Genomic DNA, 24,332 nt, shown 5'->3' with positions numbered 1-24,332 from the left:
AAATACAAGAAGGGGCTCAGATACTATGTTGAAGCTGGAGCTATTATATGCATAAATAAAATATGCAGATTCAGGACTTAGTTTAATCCTATCTAGCTGGTGAATAAAAAGAAATAAAATAAAATAAGTTTTGCAGCTTTGTTAAATGAGACTGGAATCCATCCATTATGTGGGTCCTTCAATCTTCACACTCACGTCAACAAAGTCAATGAATGTTGGGCTTAATTAGCCAAATTGATTGAGTATTAAAGCTGATTTAATTACTTCATTGTCATTATAGTAGAGATAAATTTGGCTAAGTCATTTTGGTTTAAAATTACAGTACTGCAGAAATTTAGGATTTTGAAAGGAGTTGGGGAAGGACTTTGTTTAAGATTCAGGATAATGATTGTTTTGCCTTGGTAAGCTTGGCTCTGTTTTCTCTGCCTTGAAACTTTCTTCTATGGAAGAACCTTCAGAATTTAATTTAATTAAAGAAAAAAGCACCCTGAGACTTTCTTTGAGTATTCAAGTGGTGGATAACATAATTTTTAAGCTGACATAACAAGTCTTAACATGGCTTCTGATTCATTCTTGACATAGACGGGCATAATGCTGGCCATGTTAGAGTATTTGGAAGATAACACTGCCAGAGAATGTGCCATAAATATAAAAGAGAATAATTAAATTAGATCCTCTCAGGATGAACATGCTAAACTGAGACCAGAGTGCATGTACAGTGTATTAAAAAGAAATACTTGCACTGCACAGGCAGTAATTCAGCTGTCATTTGAATTCAGTGAAACTTTCCATGCAAACTGATTGCAGTGAAGCAACTCACGAGAGTTAGTTACTCTCATGCAGAAACAGGTTCACAGAGTCACTGACATATTTCTGTCCTGAAGCCAGGTAGGTGTAACATGACTGGAACTAGCCATTTGATATTTTTGATTGTTTGTTTTATTAATTGTGGTTCAGTAGCTAAGAGAGGTGTCTGGAGTTCGCTTTTTTCTTCTCATTAAATGTTGGAAAAGTTCACTGTTGTGATGCTATAAGACCTCCCATTATTTAGGATGAGCTAAGTGGCATAATAAACAGTGCATCAGAATTAATTTTTTAATAGATATCGTGAAGGACTTCATATAATGGATTTTTGTTTATTTTACATTTTTGTTGTGACTATCTCTTTGAATTTCACTGTATGAAATTCATGAACTTTGGGCCAATGCTTTCTGAGGCTACCCACACACCAGCAAAATAGTTGGGAGCTCCAGCTCACTGAGTAAGATTCAGTTGCAGATTAAGACCTTTGCCTTCAGACATCTCCACGTGAAACACGGATCTTTGCTGCAGTTGATCGAGGTCTGGCTAAAAGAGTCAGTGGTGTCTCCAGGATGGCCTGACAAGCTAATGGAGCCTGGCTTCAGAGGCAGCCTGGGTCACACAGGTGGTGTGAACCTGGCCTGTAGCTGTCACTCAAGAAAGGTGTCAGCCTCCTCTAAGTCCCCCTTGTACCTGCCTGCCCAATGTAGGTATGTAGATGCCTTAGGCATCCTGGAGCATCCGACTGTGGGAGGTGATGGAAAAGCCACCATATCCCTCTTTCCAGGCATGATTTCAGTCACCATCATGTGGGGTCCAGTGTCATCCAAGGGGAGAGGGGGTCTAGGATCTAGGATCCTGTGTGAGGCTAGCAGATAGTTTAACAGAGAGGGAAATACACCCTTCTGGCATGGCAGCTGAGAGCCAGCAGGATACTCTGTAACTGGCTAAAGCTAGGTGTCTGCCAGAGTGACTGAGCAGAGCCCTGTGAGTCTAATCTAGGTTGTGATGAACTGCTCTCTGGCTCCACTGAGTGTGATCACTATTGATTATGATTGAAAGACATTTAGTTTATATGAAATTGTATAAATTTGGACATGTTAGTGCTGAACTGAATCCTACTTTTTTATTTTTTTTTTTGACACATTAGAATAGAATTGAATAGAACAGAACAGAACAGAATATTTTCTGGAGGGGACCTACAACAATTATCTATTCCAACTGCCTGACCACTTCAGGGCTTACCAAAAGTTGAAGTATTATTCCAAATTGCATATAATCATTTTTAATTAATTTTATAGCACATTCTATGTGTTCTTATTTTTCCTGATTTTTTTTTGTTGCTTTCTTTGATAGTGAAAATAAAACATCACTTTCCAGAATTAGGTTTCCAAACACCTCCCTTCTGCTGTATCAAAATGAACTGCATCAGTGGACATCAGGAGAAACAAATATGACAGAAAGAATCTGTTTGAATATTCATTTGCTGCTCTGCATACACTGAAACTCTGAAATGCAAAAAGGCCACAAAATATTAGATGTGCTTGTGTATGAAATTAATATCAGGTTTGAATAAAGTATGATTCATAACAAACGTGCGTATGATGCAGGGCAGATTGTGTAGTGGTATAAAAACCACTGAGGAGGACACAGCACCAGTTCATCTGTGTAGAAATGAAGAGAGGTGGTAGAAACAGTGTTTCTTTTCCCTTTCTGTCCTCAAGCATGCTGATGCACTGTCCAAACCAATACTGGCATATTGAAAGTAGGAGTCCCTTTGGAGTCCTAAGTCTATTGCCATAAAATATTGTGGTAAGTGTTTTCTGGAGTAAACTGGCTTAATTCTTTTCTTGAGCCCAGCACTTCCCAGTATGTGATATCAATGGAAATTCTTACTCTGGTGATAAATAATTCCAATGAAATTTTATTGGGTAAAGACTGTAGGATCTGGTACATGTTATACATTTCTATAAAAGCATGCCCTGTAAGCCATGAGAGATGACTGGGAAAGCCTGCTTGAAATGAAATTAAGTTGTTGAAAAAGCCTTTTTCTTGTACAGTGAGTACTTGTAATTTAAATGTTTCACCTCATCACTTTCCAAAATGGCCAAAGCATGAGTTTGTGAAAGCGTCTTCTTGTTTTAAAAAGATTGAAGTTTTTTATCAGGTGCTTGAAGGAATTTTTAATTGCATAAATTTTTGATATATGCAAAAAAAAGATGCATCTGAATAAATAAAGCATTTAAGTGTTTTTGTGTTTAGTGTTGCTAAAGTTATTAGTTAAAAGGTAGGATGTAAATTTTTAAAGATAACTCTATATTTATTATATAGGATTTTTCAGAGGCGTGTCTTCATTTTGGCTACCATATTTTAAAAGTCTGTAAAGAATCCTCAACCTTCTTTTGATAACTTGACTTATAGTAACTTCCAAAGTGTTGCAAGTTTTCTGCTAGTAGCTAAGGAAACTTTCACCACCAGGCCAGGCCTTTGGAAGTTCTTGCTACTACTGTGTGCTCTGTAATGCTGCTCATGTAGATGGACAGAGCCATTGCAACTCCATCTCCACTGATGTTGATGCACCAGCTGCAATAATATTTCAAGTCAATCCCTGATTAGTTAGGGGAAGGTCAGCTATTTCTGACTGGCCTCGCCCGGACAGCGAAACAGAGCAAAGCTCTGCCATCAGTGTCCTAAAATAGAAGGCCCTTTTCATCTGTCAGACTTGAGTCAGCCACATGGAACACAAATTTGGAGACACAAATCGACTCACAGGGAATTGGGAAGAAGGACACAGACAGAAAGTCAAGTGAAGAGAAACTTCTTCAGATATGAGCTGTATTCTCCAAACAGTTTTTTAGTTACTTTCACAATTTTTATTTTTTTTTTTATTTTTAATTTTACTGCTCACCTTTTACGGTGGTGTTTGTTTGTTTTTAATAACTTCAATAATGAAACTGAGCGTGGGGATATTTTTTGGAGGCTTCTTTGCAGCTCTGGGTGTTTTGCTTTTTTTGGTGGCATTTGGAACTGATTATTGGCTTCTTGCTACAGAAATAGGAACTTGTTCAGAAGTACCTGAAGGTGCTGGGGTTAGTATGAACTTTTCATTTATAATGAGAATTATATATATAGAATTTTTGGATGTGTTTATTTTCTAAGAATTTACTTCTGCATATACTTTTGAATATACTAATTTTGACCTTCTGGAGGCTTACAAGCCTACCACAAAACCTCTTATAATCATTTGTAATCAGCTCTAAAATGAATTTTTATTTTGTGATACTACTTTTGCAGTATATTATTTCAAAAGAAGAATGAATGTTTATAAATGCTGTAGCTGACCTAAATTCTGACAGGTTGTGTGTCATTATGATGGTGGTGGTTTTTACCTCAACATCTAATTGAACTTAATTCTTTCAGCTGTTCAAAAATTGTATGATAATGGCTTTCTTTTTGTTTTTTTCATTCCTTTTTAGGGAGAGAAGGCCACTTTCCATCATGAAGGTTTCTTCTGGAGGTGCTGGTTTAGTGGAAATGTAGGAGATAATAATGCCAGCATGTGGAATTTTTGGTATAGTAAGTAATTTTCCCTTTTACATTATCTACAGTAGTTTGTTCTTAATATTGTTGGGGTTTGGTGTGTTTTTTGTTTTTTCTTCTGTCTTATGAATCATTAGATTTCACATGGCTTCTTTGGGGATCAGGTTCTTTAGCTACCCTAAAATAAATTCTTGACACACACTTTTGTAATCTGTACTATAGGAAACCCCAGCACAAAATGATACAAGTTGAGCTATCAGATTACACTGTGATTGTTATGGATGCCCTCTTAACCTAAGTCCATTCTTAGCTACACAGTCTTTTACCACTTACTGTTAAGTTGTTGGTTTATTTATTTTATTGTTTAGTTGGTTTATTTCTGTTAAGTAGGGAGAAAAAGAGCTTAGTGGTTAGCCTGGTCCATGAATTTTTGCTTGGAGAATTTCTCCATCTGTTCTTAACTGACTACAAGTGGGTTAAGAAGGGAGTGGGCAACTCCACAGTGAAAACAGTGTGGGACACACCATCTCCAGAAGAGCTCCTTTATTACATTCATAGATGACCCATTGCTTTCTTTCACTACATCCAGGATTCTAAGATAGAATTCCAAGACCAGATAGTGTTTTACAACCAAAATCTCTCTTTAAGAAATCAAGAAAACTTCTCCAGTCTTTGACACTTCCTCTGAGGTAGGGAGCTCACTCACCTTATTGCAAGATTTCCATAGTCCTTGTGAAAAGCAGGTGCCATCATACAAGTTTTACTTCAATACCCCATATTTTCCTAACTATATTGCTTTGTCTTGGGTGGAAAATGTAACATTCACTGTAGTTAATTTCCCCTTGTTATTTATTTGGAAAATTATGTGGTCAGGAATCTGAAATTTAGATGGGGTTAAAGTTGTAGTCAGGTTTTGTCTTTTGCCAGGAAGAAGTTGATATTTTTAGAAGTATTTAATATAAAGGGTAAAATTCCCCTTTTCTGGAGGATATTCTTTCCATATACTAGACTCATATTGTGGACATTGTAAACTTTATGAAAATGCTTGATATTTTCGTTGTTCTTTCACAGAAGATAAATGGTATGGATTTTGTTTATTTAGTTGTTTTTTTTTCTGCATATGTAATATTGAGAAGAACATAATTTACCCTCAAATGAGAAAGGTACATATACATAGAAAGGCATACATATGCAACACATATAAATTGCAGTGTGCCTTCAGCAGGGCTCATTTACTGTCCCAGAGTACAAATTGGAATTGCTCTTTAAGGAATATTCTTATTTGGATAACAAGAATTGTATCTTTCTAAACTAAATTCACTGTAAGCTGTTGCCTAGGAAAGGACCTGAAATCTTGACCTATGAAGCTCAGTTTGCCCATTTGAAGAACAGACAATATTGCTAAGGCACTTAAATACTAATCTTTAGCTTTCTTTCATTTTTAGCCAACCAGTCACCTTCTAAGAATTGTACGCATGCTTACCTGTCCCCATTTCCTCTTCTGCGAGATGAGCACAACTCAACCTCCTATGACTCTGCAATCAGTAAGTATTGTGTGGTGCAAGTGAATACAATGCCTATAGTTTCAAAAAAACAATTTGTGTGCTTCAAAATAAAACAGCCTTATCACTCTGCAGAGTTTAACTAACAGAATTTTGGTATTTCATACTTCTCATAATTTTACAATGTGCATATTTAAGCCACTGTTTAACAAAGCACATAAAGAAATGCTTAGCTTTAAGCATGATGGCAGAATGGAGGTAATTTCTGGGGGAAAAAAAAAAAAAAAGAAGACATTTCCCTTCTAGTGTTTTTTTTTTTTTTTTCTTCAACATAGTAAGTATCTTCCTTGGACTGAATGCATTAAACAAGTATTTCTTGTCATGTATTTCAATAAAACTGGTTTTGGTTGGATTCTTTTGTTTTGTTTTTTATTTTGTTTTCTTTTGTTAAATAAATAACCACGTATAGAAATGCATTGCATTTTAACTTTATGAGGAAGGAGGAGCAGAGCCTTGATGCTTTCTAAATTTATTTAACTGACTCAGATATACTTCACTGAGAAACTCTTGTAATGTGAAGAGATACATGTAAGTATATATTTATATACAATGGAAGACAAACATTAATAGAAAACTGTATGTTTGAATAGTGGCTAAAAAGCTCTGTCTTTAGACACTTAGAAACGACTTAAAAATATCAGGTATATTTAATCAGATTAATAGCTTTACACAAACACATTTGAAGTAAATAACTTCTGATACCTATTTGGTATGACTTTTTATACAACCTGTGAGGTGTGCATGCTACATGTCTCTGAGCTCGCTGACTAAGGGACTTAAGTGATCCCTTCCTGTCATGAAGCTGTAATTATGCTTTTGCTAACCTTGAAGTGTCTTTAAAATCCAATTTTTATGCTGCAGACATGAAAAAGAAAATAAACTATAATTATAATGGTTCTTTTAATCTTTAGAAATTATGAACTGTTTGTCCAGGAGGAATTCAGACCTCACCATTCAGAGATCTAATCTGTAACTTCACAGCACATCTAGAACAGTTTATCTTTCCATTTGAAAGTGACAGAATCATCAGCTCCTAATAGCCTAGACAGAGTTTGTATTCCACTGTTCACTCATACATTCACAAAGGTTCCTCAAATTATATTGCATGATTACACAGAAGTGGACAAACAAAGAAAAAGGAAAGGAGAAGGAATATCATCAAAAGTTTAATTAATTTTAGTTAATGTTTGCCAAAAGAACCACAGCTCAAATATAATTTTTCTATCTATATTTCATATTAGGAGATTAAAAGTAGGCAGAACTGTCCTATAGATGCTGGCCCAGGTAGAGTATATTCAGAGCCATTCCTGCTATATAAATAGATACAGTTGGATTGCTTTTGAGCTCATTAAAACTGAAGAAGGTTTGGGTTTTTTTATGCCTACATTTCATTTTCAGCATCTAAGCTATTTACTAGAACAGATATGATTGTTCAAGAGTCTTTCACTACTTTTTATGAAGAAGGTTATGTCATCATCTCTTCTGTTAGTTCAAAACTTGTTTCTGCTTTAGTCTAGTTTGACAATCCTGCCCATGATATTTGTCAAACAAGTTTTAAAAACCTTCAGCTGCGGTTGCTAAATTAAGAAATGCTAGAAGGTTATCCTTTTCTTCTTGACTCCCAGTGCAGGAAGTGGTTCTCTATAAAGCCAGTGGAAAAAGGCTCCAGCTTGGTTTCATGGAGAACAAGATTTCATCTATGATTTGTATATCCAGTCTGTCTGCATCTAATACTTTGCACCAGCTAAGCATAGAATAAAAGGGAACTACCAAAAAAATGAGGTTATTGTCCCCTTTTTTGTTTCTGCTACTGTTTCTTGACAAAATATTACCATTTTCATGGCTCATAGCTTTCTCGACATATTCTCTTTTGGAGATGATAAAAAGCCCAAATATCCTCTCTAGGTTTATCATTGCATTTTTAGTGAGTCAATCAAGTTCTATGTTAGCAAGATATAACAAGATAGCAGGAATTTTTCTATCATCTCCATTTGCTTTTTCACAGAAAAAGAAACAACTGAATAAAGTGCTTTAAACTTCATTGGAAAAATCAAACATGTATAGAACACATTTTCTAAAAATCTCCAAGTTTCTGCTCAGAGCACTATTATTTTTTGAACAAATAAAGGCATGTGACTTTTTAACAGACTATCTGCCTTAAGAGACTTTTGGATCTTATCAGAGGAATTTGAATTTAACTTTAGCCCCTTTTGCAGTTCCTTGCGTGGAGACACGTAGGTGTGTCACTGTCCAGCTAGAAGAGTTCAGACAAAGATAAGTTGCCTGAAGAGCATGAAATCTCTGATGCTTTTTGAGGTCAATGTCTGGACCAAGTTCTCTGTTGACATAACTTCTTTGGCTTTAGTAGGAATTTGGCTCAGAGCTTTTCTGGGACAGAATTCAAAACAGGATCACCTATCCTCTCTTAGTTTATTTACGTCTTTTTATATGCTGGGTTTGCATTTGTGTTGTAGTTCCCAAAAATCTTAAAGCACTGAGGATGAGGGACTCTGTAGTGTTTCAGTATGCCTTTCAAAGCTTTAGACCAAAGGCTCTGTTCATTCTGATGTACAAACCTAGACTATGAGCTCTTGGTGTCAAGGACGACAGCCTTAGATAGAAATGTAAAGACAGAAGAGCCCACGGGGCTGCTTATATTGGAGGTTTGAATGCATGCTTTAATGTAGGAGATATCTTTTAATCATTATTGTTAGATGCATGATCAGCTTCAAACGGTTAGATAGAAATGCTTTGAAAATACAGAAAGTTTGCTATATCTGTTAATCATGGTTATAATGTTTTTGTGCATTCATTGGTTTTGTTAAATACCTTGACAGAGTGGGGAGGACTTTCCCATTGCTGTAGTGTAAGGTATCGTCAAAAGGTGTGTGATCTATCATTTGTGGTTAATGTACTTTAAGAAATTTAAGGTCATGTAATTTATCTTAACCTGAAACAGGTTCTAAATCAACTCAGGGGAAGCCTGGCTCTAGTGACTTTCTGTGATGGTAGAGGTTTAGGGTGACAACTTTTATAGTGTGCACCTCTTAAGGTGACTTAGCACCTCATTGTGTTGCCAGCAGATTCATTTTTATGGTAATTCACATATGTAAGTGCAATAAACTACAATCTAGGAATAAAAAAAAATAAATTAGACCATGCAAGAGAAATACCACAGCAGCAACCTATATATTTTAAAATAAACATATATTTGCATAATCATAAGCAGATTAATTGCCCCATTAGGCTATTCTGAAAACATAATATATAGTACTTTAATATTAATTAATTGCTAGCTAGATTCATGCATAATATCATGTCACTAGATTACTTAACACTGATGTTCAAGGGTTATCTTTCCTAAAGTTCTTTTACTATAGGACAACACTAGGCCTGTTTTTGTAAAATGTGCAAAGTTCTTACTCATGGAAATAGTCCCATTTATGGGCGCTATTATATATTATATGGCTATAATAGGCCATAGTGAGATTGCTAAGAAAAAGAAGTGAAAAGTCTAACACTTAGTCACTAATTCATTATTTTTATTTTTGAGTGGATTTTTTTTCAACTTAATTTGGAAATAAACAATAGTTCCCTAACTGTTGTAAATCATCCCAACACCTTTTGAAGCTGAAGTGGAAGCATTTTAATGGGGCAGCACTGGCACATTAGTTTAATACTCAGAATTTTTAGCCACTAGTATTTTTTTTCCTGAATATTAGTATCTTATTTTGTCCAGTACTGGGCACATTGCCAGCATTTGATGTAATGCCTAATGCATAATACACAATGTTTATAGGACTGAAGCAAAAATCTGATTCAGCAACTGTTAAATCTAAAATGGTGAGATCAAATTTATTGGCAGGTTTTTTAATGGGTTTAAATTAACCTAAAGTTATCTGGAAAATATCAGCAATGAAATCTGAAAATAGAAGCTGTACAACTGAAATGTTACCAGCAGTCTATTTCTAGGGGAAAAAACTACTGTTATGTAATAGTCATATAATTGCCCATGAGAGATTGTAATACAGTACATTTATAAGTGTGATCTCTGTAGTCCCCCAAGCACCAATAAAGTATGAAGCATTTTAAAAAGCAGTGTGAATCCATCTTGTGAATATTGTATTTGTTTTACTGTTAAAGTTATTTTTGAAAAAAATAAGGGATAGTAAAGGGTGCTGAATGAAGCTGAGGAAAGTCTTGCAGGGTTTACTGTGTTGCCAGGTGTGCCTCCTGTGTTGCTGCTGAGACAGGTGATTACATTAACAGTTGTTTATCTCTTGGTTGAGATCAGTTCAGGCACTTTCCCTTTCACTGTTTTGGCATTGTGTGTGGCAATACTCTTCTCAAAAGCATTTCAATATCTCTTACATTAAATAGAGAGGTAAAAAAACCACACATTCCAAAATACAATCTACTGTCAGATCACAGGAAATGCTCCCTTTCCGATGTGATCTTGTCTGTAATAGTTCAAGGAATCTTTTCTAAGTTGTTTTGCCTACCCCTGTGAGTTTTTATGCAGCATTTGAAACACGTTTCAAAAAGCTTTTCATAATAATAATAAATATACTTTATTATATTAATGTAATAATTCATATTGATTTTAAGATTGAGTGGCTGGGGTTTTTATGGTAAACCGCAGTACTTGTATGGACTGATGTCTGTGTTTTGAAAACAATTTAAGTCAGCAAGGGCAGTAAAATACTTGGTATGCTTTCATGATGCTGATGTTAACATCTCCAATAGTGGAAGGGTGTTGCTTTGTGACATTAGCTAGGCTGTTCCTGACTAACAATTATGGAGCTCCAGAAGTGTCCGTGACTGCTACACAAGTGTGTTGTTGTAGGTGATACTGCTCTGTAACTTTTCAAATATATTATTGCTTCTCTTTCATATCATGCAGCAGCAACATCTTAAAATATGAATTTTTAACTTCAGTTTGTAATAAGTGATGGGACATACTATACTAGATATGAAGGCTTTTGGTAATTTTCAGCCATTTCTCCAAAATTTGGTCCCTTGAACAAACCCAGATACTTCTAGTTTTCAAATAATGCAGAAGTCTCTAGAAGGATCTAAATTAGGATCTTCAGAGGGAAAAACAAGTAGCAAGGGAAAACTACAGGTCATGCAGTTTTGGAGGAATATAATGTTCCCATACAGGCCTGATGGTGCAGTTGTGTGTACTCCTGTTTTCCGCTAAGTCTATTTTATTTTTAGGGCTGCCTGTCATTTCCAAGGCAAATGTTGTACTCAACAAAGGGGCAGCTTACCAAGATGAGTTACAAAACCTTCTGTTTAGCACTCTTGCAACACAGAGCAATGGTATCTAAGATTTTAAATACTGCAGATATGTTTACTTTGCACTGTGCAATAGTGCTTGTACTTTAGTTCTTCTGTTGTAGGAAACACTTGGAATAATGTGTGTATTTGAGGTAGGTAACTCTAACATATCTGTGAAGTACCTGGAAGACACAAAGGTACTTCTTGTCATCTGGACTAGAACATGGGCTATCCTATGAAATACCTCAGTGAGACTTGAAATTGTGCAAAGTTTTGTTAGCACTTTGTGTAGATACAGTTTGTATGGGTTCACCAAACCACTGTTTCCTGAAACAGACTGTTTGGATCACAGTGTCAGCCCTATTAACAGGATGTAAAGAAGAGTAATTCAAAGCAGAATCTTCTGTTGCATTTTATCTATCATTGTGTATCTCGACCTCAGAGTAGCAAGGTCTTTGACTTGAAGAGTAATTTCATTCTTAGGAAGATTTCATTTCAACCAGCTCTTTTGTGTTCATCTATAGATGACAGCTAAGCTAAATGACAGCAGTAGGCCTGAGTTGTAATTTTGAATGACTAGCCGTGCAGAAATTGATCTTGCTCATCTAGGCAGAGAAGATGGGAAATGTGATCTAAGCAAAAATGGTCAGATTATAAAGTAAGTGAAGCCATGTTTTCAGGAAAATTATGGCTTTTTAATTCCCGTACAAAAGTAAACTCTGAGTGGGCGTAGGGCGTTTCCTCAGACCTGTGCCACAAATGAACCGAATGACTTTCTGCCTTGCAGATTAGAGGGGGTAGTATTTTGCTTGAAAAGTCAAAGATTCGTGAGCAGACTTTGTACCTGTCAATTACATTCTATTTTTCAATTGATGCTTAATAACTGAATTAGCTTAGTAAACAAATATTAGGAAAATCAGACTTTATCCTGATTCTTTCAACTAAATAACTGTTTTGGAGAAATAGAGTGGAAGTGTCTGTCAGGTAATAGCTAGGTGAAATCAGTATTTCACACATAAAGCATAAAATAGTTACAGTGTTGGAGCAGGGAAACAGCTTTTCTCTTGTATTATTACAGAGAGGTTGAAACAAATTTTCATCAGTTACATTTGTACTTCTTTTGTGCTGTTTCTAATTTGAGTATCAAATCAAGCTTTTCTCATGAAATTTCACTAAAAGCAGACTTCAAAGCTTCCTGTATGAATAACAGGTAATGAAAATGGATGTTGGTTTTGTAATGCTGGAGAACCTTGTGTCCTCCTCCATTCAGAAAATAGAACCACTGCTCCATGGCTTAGGTGACTGACCATAATAATATACAAGAAAGCTTTTTCAAGGTCCATTTTGGCCAATATGTCCTATTATGTAGTATGACTTTGAAGTACCTTGGGCCACCCATGTAAAAGAGTTGGGTGGTTATAGATTGATTTAGTGGTATTAGGTTTTAAACGAGGAAGTAATGTCCCATGGACTTGGAGTCTGCAGTGAAGCTTATCAAAGTAGCCCCATGAGTAAAATAATATGAAATTGCTTCAGAAACCCTAGACTGAAGGACTTGGGAGATTTACCTTTCTAGGTCTCCATTCACTGTCCACTTGCATTAAGTGAATCATTTAACTATGTGTTTAGCTTTAAAAAGGTGCCTAAATCCCATAAGAGGTATAGTACTTAAAGCAAAACACATATTTAACTGCTTTGCTGAGCCATAGCCTTATTTCCTTACCTAGTATTCCAATAATTTTTTGTTTATGTGGAGACTTGGATATGAACCAAACCACAGTTTAACCCTTCTGCCAGGTACTTTCAGACACATTCATCCTTTTTATGCCCAAATCTGCTGATCAGTGCGGCAGAAAATTATGTCTCTGAATGTTTGCCTGGATTAAAAAGGGTGTTATTTAAAAAGTGTGACTAATGTAATGTGGCGAGCGTGATCTAGCTAATACAATTACAAGGCTGATGATGTATACTTTAACTTGAGTTAAACTGGTCAAGTTAAAAAAAACCATAGACTTTTGGAATACATTAGTGGGAAACACAAGCTGCTAATGCCTAGAGCGCCTTCAGATTTCAGATGAGAGAAAACCTGAATTATTACTGAATAGGTGTCTCTAACAAGCTGTATGAATTTGAATCTTTCAGGATATGAACCAGTATAATAGTTGCTTGGTTGTGTTTTTCCATAACAGTAAGTAGGTGCTGTCAGATGACAAGTGGCAGTTTCTTTTGTGATACACTTTTCCTGACTTGCCAGCTGGCTTATATGCTTTCCTCGAGTTGGGTGGAAATGTTTTTCACTGACTGAATTGTCAGTGCTTTAAGATTTTCAGATCCGACGATGGAGATCTTTACAACTCATAATTTTACTAATGGGTTGTGTTAATGTACCAATTTTTAAATTCATGGGAGAAATTTATGTCACTCTTGTACCATTTGTAAAATGATGACTTTGTTAAATGGATGTGCAATTAACCAGCTAAAAACTAATTGTTAGAAAGACTCTTTTGGCCAGAGTATGTCACAAAACTCTCAGCTCATTTATCACCAGCTGCATCCATTAATTCAGCACTGCTTGGCACTGCCTAACAGGGGCTTCTGAAACATCACATTTTAAATTTAATAAAATACAAAGAGCTTTGGAGCAGAAATAGGCTAGTTTAAGACACTTAGCTGCTTTTCAGAAATACAGTTTACATTTTCTTAGTTTCTCCCTGCTCCTAGCTTAAGTTTCTTTCTGATAAATACGGCTATATATAAGGAGTATTATCCAGCAGTAAATTGTAAAGAACTTACAGATTGTTATTGGTGATATAGTCTGGACACTAAGAGTGTCAAGATGTTGCAGGTCTCTGCTTCTTCCACACAATTTTGGTAAAATAATTGTATCCTGTCAATCCAATCATTTATCCCAAAGAATCACTGCTATAGCTTTGCTGTACCAGTTGTCAGTTTGGTCAGGTTGCAATCTTACAAGGTACTGCTAAATATTCAGCAGATGGATTTCATTCAGAATAACTTACATGCTGTTTTCTATGATCATTAGATAAGGACTGGTAATCAAACCTATTTTGATCCACAGGATATATAATGTGGATAGAATTAGAATTAGAAAATAGAATTAATGTTTCATTTGTTAATAAATCAAGTGATAAAAGAAGGAGGATGGAAAATTTTTGTTAGCCAACTTGGGTAAGCTCTAAAAAGCATTGTATTCCTTTTCTTCCTTCTTCCTTTTCTCCAGTTTATCGAGGTTTCTGGACGGTTCTTATGCTCCTGGGAGTGCTCACTGTTGTGGCAGCTAGTTTCCTCATCATCTGTGCAGCTCCTTTTGCCAGTCACATTCTATACAAAGCAGGAGGAGGCTTTTTCATCATTGCTGGTGAGTATCATGTTTGCTCAGTCAATTATAGAGTAGAAAGGATGAGTAATTTCTTCCATTTTCCTTAACCAAAAATTATATCAATCATGGTTAAAAGAAAGAGAAAGCATATGCTTCTAGCCTTTGGCTTGTGGAGTGCTTGTCCTGGAGACAATTCTCTGCACGGTTATTTAGTCATGAAGCTATTATAAAAGCTATTTTTGGGTTAAGGTTGAGAAAAAAACAACAAAACACATCCAGGGCAAATAATGGAATTACACTGCAATTTCAATCTACTTTTTTTAACAGGAAAAAGAATGTGTATTTAAGAATGTTGCCTTATAGGATTCTCAAGGGCTTTAGCTAAGGAGAGGGTTTTGTCCTTTATCAGTGATGCAAAAGATGATTACCGTGGACTCTGAAGAAGTTGAGAGACAGAGCACATTTACATGACCAATACAAGAAAATGCTTTGGATGTGATAGGACTAAACAAAATAGTTGTCATGTATGAGTAAGTAGGAGCTCTGTGAATGAAAGATAACAAATAACTGAATTCCCTCCTTCCTCATAACCCACACGTACGGCGGAGAATGCATCCTCCCAGGATTCAGCTGATATGGACAGCTCACTGGCAAGCTGTTTGCTTAACCTTGGGAAGTCTGTGAAGATGTCACACTGGTGTGTAAGATATAGTTATATAGGATGTAAATGATAGTATGTGCTCCACTGCTGTTCTCTGTGGTTTAAAGCCTGATGAGGGGCAGCCCTGTGAGAACATATTATGTTACAGGGCAGAGCCACCTGTGTCTGGGCTCTCTTTTTGCTTCTTACACTGACCTCCTGACCTTGCTTACCCGTTCACCTCTAAGCTCTTCATATGCAGCAAGTGATCATTATTCCCTTCCAAAGGACTCTCAGTGAAGTGTGGGAAGTATTTTATGATATTTTAATTGAAGAAAATCCTGCATACTTACATTTTATCTCTTGAGAATTACTCCTGCACACTTTTAAAAGACATACAAAAAATATTCATAGACTGTTGGAGATTCTAAGATATTTCAGTGCTTTTTGTCACTAATTTGCAGGGCAAGAGCCCATGTGAGTCTCGCTCTTTTTCTGCATTTGTAATGCATGAAAAACCTCAGCTGTCACTAGAAAGTAGCAGAAGCTGTTTGAGAGGAAAAGGACACTTGAAAGATGTAGAGCTGATGGGCAGAGGTGCAAAGCGATGCCTGTGTTCTCCACTCTGGGTCAGTTCATCTGCCCTCATTTAAACAGGGGAAAGTTAGATCCCCAAGCCTATGTTAGCCTCCCTTGGCTTCCCTAGGAGGCCTGCAAGAGGCAATAACATTCATTGGCTGTAAAAACAGTAGGTATGTAAGAAGTCCCCCAGCTGGGGATTCATTTCATACTGAAAGAGGGGCCTAATTGGATCAGATGAATGTGCTGTGGAGAAGCCCTACACCTCTCTTTCCTTTACTAAGAGAATCTAGAGAGACTATTTCTTTATGTAGGTGAAGTTAAGTGAGCTTTGTTATCCCAGTGTGTGACCTTGGGTCTGTGTCTTTTTGCCCCTTTTGCCCTTTGTCCCTATAGAGCAAATGGTTCTTCAAGGGAAATCCTGATTTTTTACTCCTCTGTATGTAGCATGTTTCAACTTCAGCACTGCTCTCAATCAGGGATTTAGAAAAAAGATATGTTATTTTTACTATTACCATTGCTGTTGTTGAAAAGCAAAGGTCTTTATCAATATCCTGCTATAATTTGTCAAAAAGTAATGGTGGCAGGAGACAATAGGACCCATTCAGCTTGCTCAAGGCAGAGCAAGGTAAGATAGAATCTGATGCAGAAGAGGGTGATGTGCTGTACTGTGTCCCTGCTGCCCTGATCCCTTCTCTGTCCATCTCCTTCAGAACTAGAGAGGATTTTCATTTACTGCCTGCCAAATCAAAGCAGGCCATGGAAGGATAGAGTGATGAGAAGTGGTGCATATTTATCACTTCTCAAGCTTGTGATCAGGATGCAGCCAGGATGTGCATCTACTTAAACACAAACCTAATGGGAAAATGAAAAGATGTAATGTGACTTAGATTAATGGGAATTAGATTTGGTGAAGTTAGAGTTCTTCTAAGACAGAAACCAGGTTGTTTTGAAGAAAAAGAAAGGAATTATACACATTATTTTGAAAGAGCCTGGATGCTGTCTTACCACAGAATTCAAGTATGTGTTATACTGTAGAGAATAGTCTTCTGAGAAGGAAAATAGACAAGATGATTGGTTTTTGGAAGTTAGGAAGAAGATAGGGAGATCAGTCATTTTCCTACTAGCATGTCTTAAAAAAAAAAGTTGGATGAAATAATTTTAATGCCTGTTATTGGACAGAAGTATCTTTATCTTTTTTTCAGCTTTAATTTCCAAATTAGCAGCAGATAAAAGCTCTCCCTCAGCTGAAGAGTACATTGTAGCATGATCTGCTGTGATGTCCTAGGGTTCCAGAAGTAGCTGAAGATGCTATTGGGAATGAGAGTCACATCAACTGTTCAGCCATCTGAAAGCTGTTTCATATGAACCAACTGCTTAAATTTCTATTGTCAACAGTAAGAAACACTCAGGTGGACACCTCACCTTCTCTGTGATAAGGCAGATAGACTTGCCTTTTGGAGGCACCCATTCAAGAAGCCTAAACAGAGATCCTGAGTGACACAAATAAATGTACGTAGAAAAGGACCTCTTGTGGCAATCAAGTCTGACATCCCATTTAGAGCAGGGTTGTCATCAAAGTTAGATCAGGCAGCTCAGAGCCTTATCCAATCAAGTTTTTAAAATCTCCAGTAACTGATGTTACGCAGCATCTTTGGGTGCTTGTCACAGTTTGACCAACTTCGTTGTAAGAAATGTTTTGTTTTCACCTGATACTGCCCTTGATGCACTTTGTGACTATTACATCTCATCCTGTCAAATCTGTAGGTCTCTGAAAAGTCTATCCCCATCTTTTCTATAGCTCCATTTAGAATGAAGACTGGATTCTTCCCTAGACTAAAATTCCCCTGCTCACTTCGCCTCTACTTGCTCTCCCTTAAGCTTTGTGTTGGCCATCACCTCAGTTTATCAGTATTTCTGTTTCACATGGGGACCCCAAACTGGACATAGCTTACCACATATGATATCACAAGTGTTGAATAAAGGGTGATATTAGTATTTTCAAGTCTGATGACTGTGTTCTTTCTAATGCAGCTCTGTATGAGGTTAATTTTCATTTCTGCCAGACCTGCTTGGACACATAAAGGGACCATTCTTTTACTTTAAGGAAATTGTCTATGATCAACACCAGATTCTTCCGGGCCCCTTTGCCTTTTAAGGCAGTCTTTGCTCTTCAAGGCAGCCTTTCTTAGGATTTTGCATACCAGTTCTCTGCACTCATTGAAGTGTATTCTCCTAAGTTCTGGGTTTTACCTTCTGTATTCCTCCTTGGATATTAACCTTTGCCATTCCATGGCCATTATAACTACAATTAACACCATTTATCTTCTTCCTGACCCATTCTTCCTTAATTGGGAGTAGCAAAACTTTGTAACCTTATTAACCACCTGAGGCCACAGGTGAAACTACACCTGCAATACCTGTGGGGAAAAGTGAGTATCAGTTCCATGATACCCCAGTCAGTGACTTGAATGCTGCCTTTGCAGCCTCATCTCCGTGTCTACAACATCAGAGGATGGTCCAAGAACAGCTACGGTACTGAAAACTCTAAGAAGCCTTATAGTTGCTTCAAAGGTCATAGGAAAAGAAGAGAAAGCTGCTATAAAATGGTCTTATAGAGAGCCTTAAATTAAGTCTGTAACTACCTTGTGCCTCTTTCTGCCTGGTGGTGGTGAAAACTGTCCTCTTGTACTGATGCAAATAAGCAATATACCAGATTGTACACAGAGCATTACAGAATCACACCCTGGTGAGGAAGCAAGATTAGAAGTATGATTGCTGCTTCCTGCCAAAAGAGTGAAAAAAGATGGTACTTTAATTTGACATCCTAGATGAGGACAGAAATCTGTTTTCATAGACATGTACCTACTCCAATAACTTTTGCATGGGATCCTCTGCATGTACTTCAGCAGAGAATGCCAACCATCATTTTTAAATAAAGGTCACAAGAGGCCTGAATTCAGGAATCTGAAATAAAGAAATGCATTTAATAAAAAATATACACACACATAGAAGTTTTCCTCAAATGAGATAAAGAGTTCTAAACTTCCAGGCATAAGTAAAAAGCTCACATCATTCTTTCCAGCACCTGTTGTCTTCACGTCTGCATAGTAAAAGATTCATGCCATAAACAGCCATTCACCATTGACAAGTGAAAGGCATTTCTACGTGGGAAGAATCAGCGCTAAAGGCCAGCAAACTGCTTCTTGAATTCACAGACATTTCTAAAGGTTCCGTATTCTTTCTCCTCTACAATATGCACAAGTATTTGTTTGAAAGAAATTCAAAGGAATGAATGTGAAAGACAGAAAAGAGTGACCTCAGAGAAGTCCGTGTCTTATCACACTGAACAGAGCTATGTTTCAAACATGTGTGTTTATAAAAAAAAAAGAAAAATGAAAAAAAGAGACAGAAAAAGGAGTAGGAGGGAAGTATTTATTTGTCTTAATCTCTCTCAGACATATTTCATGTTCTAGGAATAATTTTCCCCATCATTATTGATTCATGCAACTGCTGTTCTATTTTTTATTCACTAAAAGGCAAAGGCAAAAGGACGTCTGCACTCTATGAAAAAGGTCTGAATGCCAAAAACGTAGAAATATATCACAGCACACACTGTTCCTAAAAATATTTACTTCAAGAAATTGTGGATTTTTTTCAGTCTCAGTAATTTTGTCTTGGAGCTTGCCTCTGAGAGTTCACGACATTCCCAATAGATTGTCAGTACAAGAATGCAGGAGCAGATTTCTCAGGATAAATATATGTTCAGTAAACTGTCTCAGCACTTAATTCCCATGAAATCATAACTCTGTGAAAATTAGACAAAAGGAGTGCTAATGAATGAATACTGATGGAGGCATGGTCAGTTTTTACTTAGCCTGATTCTATTGTTCAAGATATTTATTGAACAAGCTGAGTAATACACCTATTAATTAGTCTCCATTAGCAGGTGATGAGAACCCTTAAATACTCCTTTAGTGCCTTAATTAACTAAGAGGGTTTACATACTCTTCCTTTCTTTTTCTTACCTTTTAAGGGAGGACATTTATCTCTGCTTGACATACATTTCTTCTGCAAATTCCCATGCCCCACAATTTGCCACTCACAGGTGTAAGAGCTTGCTGTGAAATCACACCCAATGGATGATAGATTCCCCGAAGTTGTTTTACCACTGGCACCACTGGCTTGCTATTTTGCACCTACATGGTGTTAATTCTAGTTTAAGCACCTAGGTGTTGCTTCAGAGTGCCTGAAAAGCAAAGGGTGTCCATTTCTAGATTAAAGCACCTTTGATGCAGTTTTGTTTTAATGACAGATGTTTTTGACTAACTGCTTTACATAACTTTGCTTCTTCTCAGAATACCAGGGGGCTTTCCAGGTCTGCAAGGCCTGGATATACTTACCTGCTGTTATAGTAAGGAAATATACATCACTACTTTTTGTAATTATTATAGATTTGGACTAAGTTTTCCCCAGTGTAGAGGTTAAATAGAGGACTAGTTTGAAAATGCATAGGCACAGCTGGTTGAAGAAGTAAATTCTAATGTCCATATGGATTTTGCCAGATTATTAATGTATCTTTCCAAATCTTAGGGCTGTAAATTTTTTTTTGTTTAGGTTTTGAAATCTTGAACAAAATCTATATATCTAATAACTCCATTTATGAATCTTTCCCTGAATTTTTCTACTTTTTAAAATCAAAAGTTACTAGCTCTTTTTTGTTCTAATTTTCCTTGTGTTGCCTACATTATCTGTTATCATTAGATGTTCTGTTCTAGGAATCTTCTGCTCATTTTGAATTATATTTGAAGAGTCTTCAATTTAATTTCTCACTCTTCATGTCTGGCCCTAAGGCGATCCTTCTCTCTGATTGTTTCAGTGGTTTTATGTTTAATACAAGCACAGTACTAAATTCCATCAAAATCGAGTTTTACTTAGGTAAAATACTTTCAAAATTGAATTTATGCCTTTTGGAGTTGAGTGTTGGGTTTTCTCAAACTTTGTTAGGAATTTGAACCTTAGCAAAAAATGTAATCCTGGAAGTGTATTTCATAGATATGAAATGTGTCTGCCTCCTTCTTTATTTAGTTTTTCTTCTATTATTTCAACCTCCTAGAAATTGCAGATCCTTGGGGAATGTTTTGATTATGCCTCAGCTTAACTACTTCAGCCCTTTTTTTGTTCGTCTTCAAAAGTCAGTGTTTATAAGGATTGAACCATGAGCTCTCACCTGTCAGATGTTCAGGATGCATGTAGAGATTTTACATTTCGTCCATAAAGCAGTAAAAGGAAGATCACCAGATCACCAAGTTAGCTGATGCATCTAACCTGCCTGGTTTTGTCTGCATCGAGTGAGGGAGTGAGGACAACAGCTGTTCCCTGGTAAATGGGCAGAAAGTTTGGGGAAAGGAGGTTGTGAGGCAGCATCTCAGGTTGGGGATGGGGATGGGGAAAGGTAACTATCAAAGGTTTCCAAGCCATGTGGATATGGAAGCAAATGACTGGCCATGGGTGCTTACAAAGTGCACCTGTAGATTTTGCCACAAGTGTCACATTTGTTCAAGGTTGTATTGCAAGTATTTAGCAGGATGGAGAAGAGACCACAAATACCTTTGACTCACAGCCTGTAGCCTCAAGCTTGGCAGTGAAGTGTTCCCAGGACTGTGCCCTGACTTGTGTTTTAATGAGGCACGTTCTGGGATAAAAACGTGATGGGGTGGTGTCCCTCAAATATTTTAATGTTGGAATAGATGTTCCTGCTGCTGTAACTGTGCTGTGACAGCTGGAGCTCAGGGAGCAAATGGGTACAGGCTGAAGCATGTGAAAAATTTAGACTCGTGCCCTTGGTCCTCCAGCAAATCTTCTTCTGAAGCATCTGTTCTGCAGGCTTGCATTTCTCAAGTGTCCGCATTCCTCTAAAGTGAAATGAAATATTAGGAATGCAACTGATACTTTGGAAAGCACTTTCTTCTTATATCTCCTTCTGGTGCATAGTAACAAGGAGATTATCAAAATTTGTAAGGACATGTGCTCCTATTACTGTCATGTATAAACAATTCGAAGGCCTTTCAGAGGAGTGGTTGGGAAAAGGCTGTGAATTATGTGGTGGATTAATTTCAGGAAGCTGTCATATCCAATTTGAAGTTATTACTAATAGCCTTCTTCATAGTTATTATTTAATTATTGTTGGGTTTTGTTCCTCTACCAAGAGCTTCTTTTCTAAATGTGGATGATTTTGAGTTAAATAATTTGAATTTTTATGCAAAATATTTGAGTAGAATACTCTGAAGTTTTGTGTTCCAAACACAGCCCATTTCATAAGAATAAAGAAGAAAATGTGGAGAGATGAAGATAATAGAAAGTTTCCCACTCCTTTCTATATCCATAAGACTGATAAAAAAATTGCTGAAGTTTGGGAAGCAAAAGTACTTTTTTTTTTCCAGATTGTCCCATTCCATTCCCCTTCCTTCCCCCACCTTGATCCTGAATTCAAAACAGTAAATACCTGCATGAATTTTGTCATCAAAGTCTGCCTACCAAAACCAGATATCTCCTTTGTCATGGGAGTATGCCTTTCAGTGCAAATCAGGAGCAAGATGGAGGTAGTGCTAGTTAGAGGAAGCCAAAGGCAAAAGTTATCCACTGGTGGCTGGCTGTGCCATGCTGACAGGACCTCAAGCATTGATGGATTTTTAGGTAATATACATTAAATGCACTCAGCATCTGTCTCACACTCTATTGTTAAAACCTGGTGTTTCTTTTCCAGGTGTCTTGTTTTCGCTGGTTGTCGTGATGTATGTCATCTGGGTCCAGGCCATGGCTGATCTGGAAAACTACACAAACATGAAAAAAATGGATTGCCCAGACTTTGCTGTTTATGTACGTTATGGCTGGTCGTTTATGTTGGCTCCTATAGGAGTACTTTTTGCTTTATTAGCAGGAATGCTGTTCTTGTTGGTAGGGCGTTCCATTTATTTACACTCAGACTAGTCAGATGCTCCTGAAGCTTCTGAATACAGCAATACTTGTGAAACCTTGTGACAGAGTAAGTTTACTCTGGAACACAATTTTGTACATTATTAGCATTATGGCAATCTTAAGTGTGCAGGCAGACTTCTGGAATTTCTTCTGTTAATTGTTTAAGGGTGAAGGACACAGAACTCAATACAGGAAGAAACCATGTTTAGTCCCAACTAGTTGTTTTTAATTCTTTAGAAAGTACAGTTGTGGTTCTTCACATTGTACTACTAGCAACATTTTTATAGGTTAACAAACAGAAGAGGATAAAATTTTTCTGCAAGCAAAACATGAATTGGCTCAGATCAACAATTTATACATTTATTTTTAACTTTTACTTTTAGCATTTACACACTGTACTTCTGTTTGCAGAGAATAGCACAAGGTAGAGGAGAAGGCAAACATTCAAACACAGTAATTCAATCTACCTCCTCTCCTGTTTTCCACTACTTGCCTTAGCTTTAATGGCAGCAAACATGTCTGCACTTCATAAAAATAGAGTGCAGTTGTTCATGGAGCATCCATAGGAAGAGGACGAGAGAGAAGACAATTGCCATGAATGTGTAAAAGCTTAACTGTTCTATTACCCATTTCTCTTTTCTGTATGCATTTGAAAGCTGTTTACTTCTGTATTCTAAAATCCATGTGTTTTATGATTCTGTAAATCCATGTGTTGCATGATTCTGTAAGCCAAAATGCCATAGTACAATCACTATCTGAAATTCTGCCAAAATTGTACTTTGAATTATAGCATTAATATTTTAATTAAGTTTTAACCCTTTTATTTTTCAGTGGAACAATTGGCTCCTCTAACAAATATTTTCATGGTTGTGTAAAATTAATTTTTTATTAAAAAAGATTTATTATCAAGACAATATCTAGGACATGTAAACGTGTGTCTTATGCAGCCTTCATTTTCCCACATATTAAAAATCTGCATTATAGACCAAATCCAACTTGCCTGCTAGGCTTTCTGGAGAAAGCAATGAGCCTAGCTAAGACAGCAGGGAAGATGGATTTGGTTCTGCACTGTAGGAGTGACTGGTTCTGTGTGTGCATGCACATCTGTGTCGAAGATGGGGTAAGGATGAGACTGTATGCATGGTATGGAAAAGGTGGGGTTGAGTTTTAACAATGGGGAAACTTTGTCTGGCATTGGGCCCAAATAGAAATTAAATCCATCTAAGAGTGTGCTGGTTTTCACTTTGTAACTCAATGCAGAATAGTTTGGGGCTGATGGGGAAAAGTAAAGGCTGCATGTTGTTCTTGTTCATAATGCTTAATTCCACAGCTGTTACAAATACTGAAAGCATTGCTAAGAGGCAGGGAAGGAATGCCCACAGAGAAGATGTGGTGGGCCAGATTGGATGTTACTTCCATTTTGGGAGGTTTTTTTGATTGGAAGCTTTCCAGCCTTTCCTGCTACTTATTTATTTTTCCCTCATCAAGATTAGTGTTATACATTATAGAACAGGAAGACAGCAAGAGTGGGAGGTAGGGAAGCTTGGACTGTGAGGTTTAGAATAACTACCAATTCACAAAAATATTTTTATTGGCAAATAACATGGCG

The 24,332-nt window shown here is 36.8% G+C and overlaps 1 protein-coding gene across 1 annotated transcript; it reads left to right on the top strand.

Annotated features, from left to right (window-relative positions):
* TMEM182 (transmembrane protein 182) lies at window positions 1-23,654 on the top strand. Its single transcript, XM_023918053.2, has 5 exons — window positions 1-3,890; window positions 4,278-4,377; window positions 5,787-5,885; window positions 14,428-14,565; window positions 22,512-23,654. Exons 1-5 carry the CDS (start codon window positions 3,750-3,752, stop codon window positions 22,733-22,735), a joined length of 702 nt encoding a protein of 233 aa, XP_023773821.1. The 5' UTR covers window positions 1-3,749; the 3' UTR covers window positions 22,736-23,654.
* The last annotated feature ends 678 nt before the right edge of the window (window positions 23,655-24,332 follow it).

The sequence above is a fragment of the Cyanistes caeruleus genome, chromosome 3 (genome assembly GCF_971803275.1).
Source record: "Cyanistes caeruleus chromosome 3, bCyaCae1.hap1.1, whole genome shotgun sequence".
In the NCBI taxonomy this organism is placed as follows: Eukaryota; Metazoa; Chordata; class Aves; order Passeriformes; family Paridae; genus Cyanistes; species Cyanistes caeruleus.
This window is presented reverse-complemented; position numbering and strand designations above follow the sequence as displayed.

Excerpts from the sequence above, each read along its gene's own strand:
- TMEM182 (XM_023918053.2), top strand. The coding sequence starts at position 3,750 with ATGAAACTGAGCGTGGGGATATTTTTTGGAGGCTTCTTTGCAGCTCTG. Across the intron at positions 3,891-4,277 it reads AAGTACCTGAAGGTGCTGGG|GGAGAGAAGGCCACTTTCCA; the intron begins GTTAGTATGAAC and ends ATTCCTTTTTAG. Across the intron at positions 4,378-5,786 it reads CATGTGGAATTTTTGGTATA|CCAACCAGTCACCTTCTAAG; the intron begins GTAAGTAATTTT and ends TTTCATTTTTAG.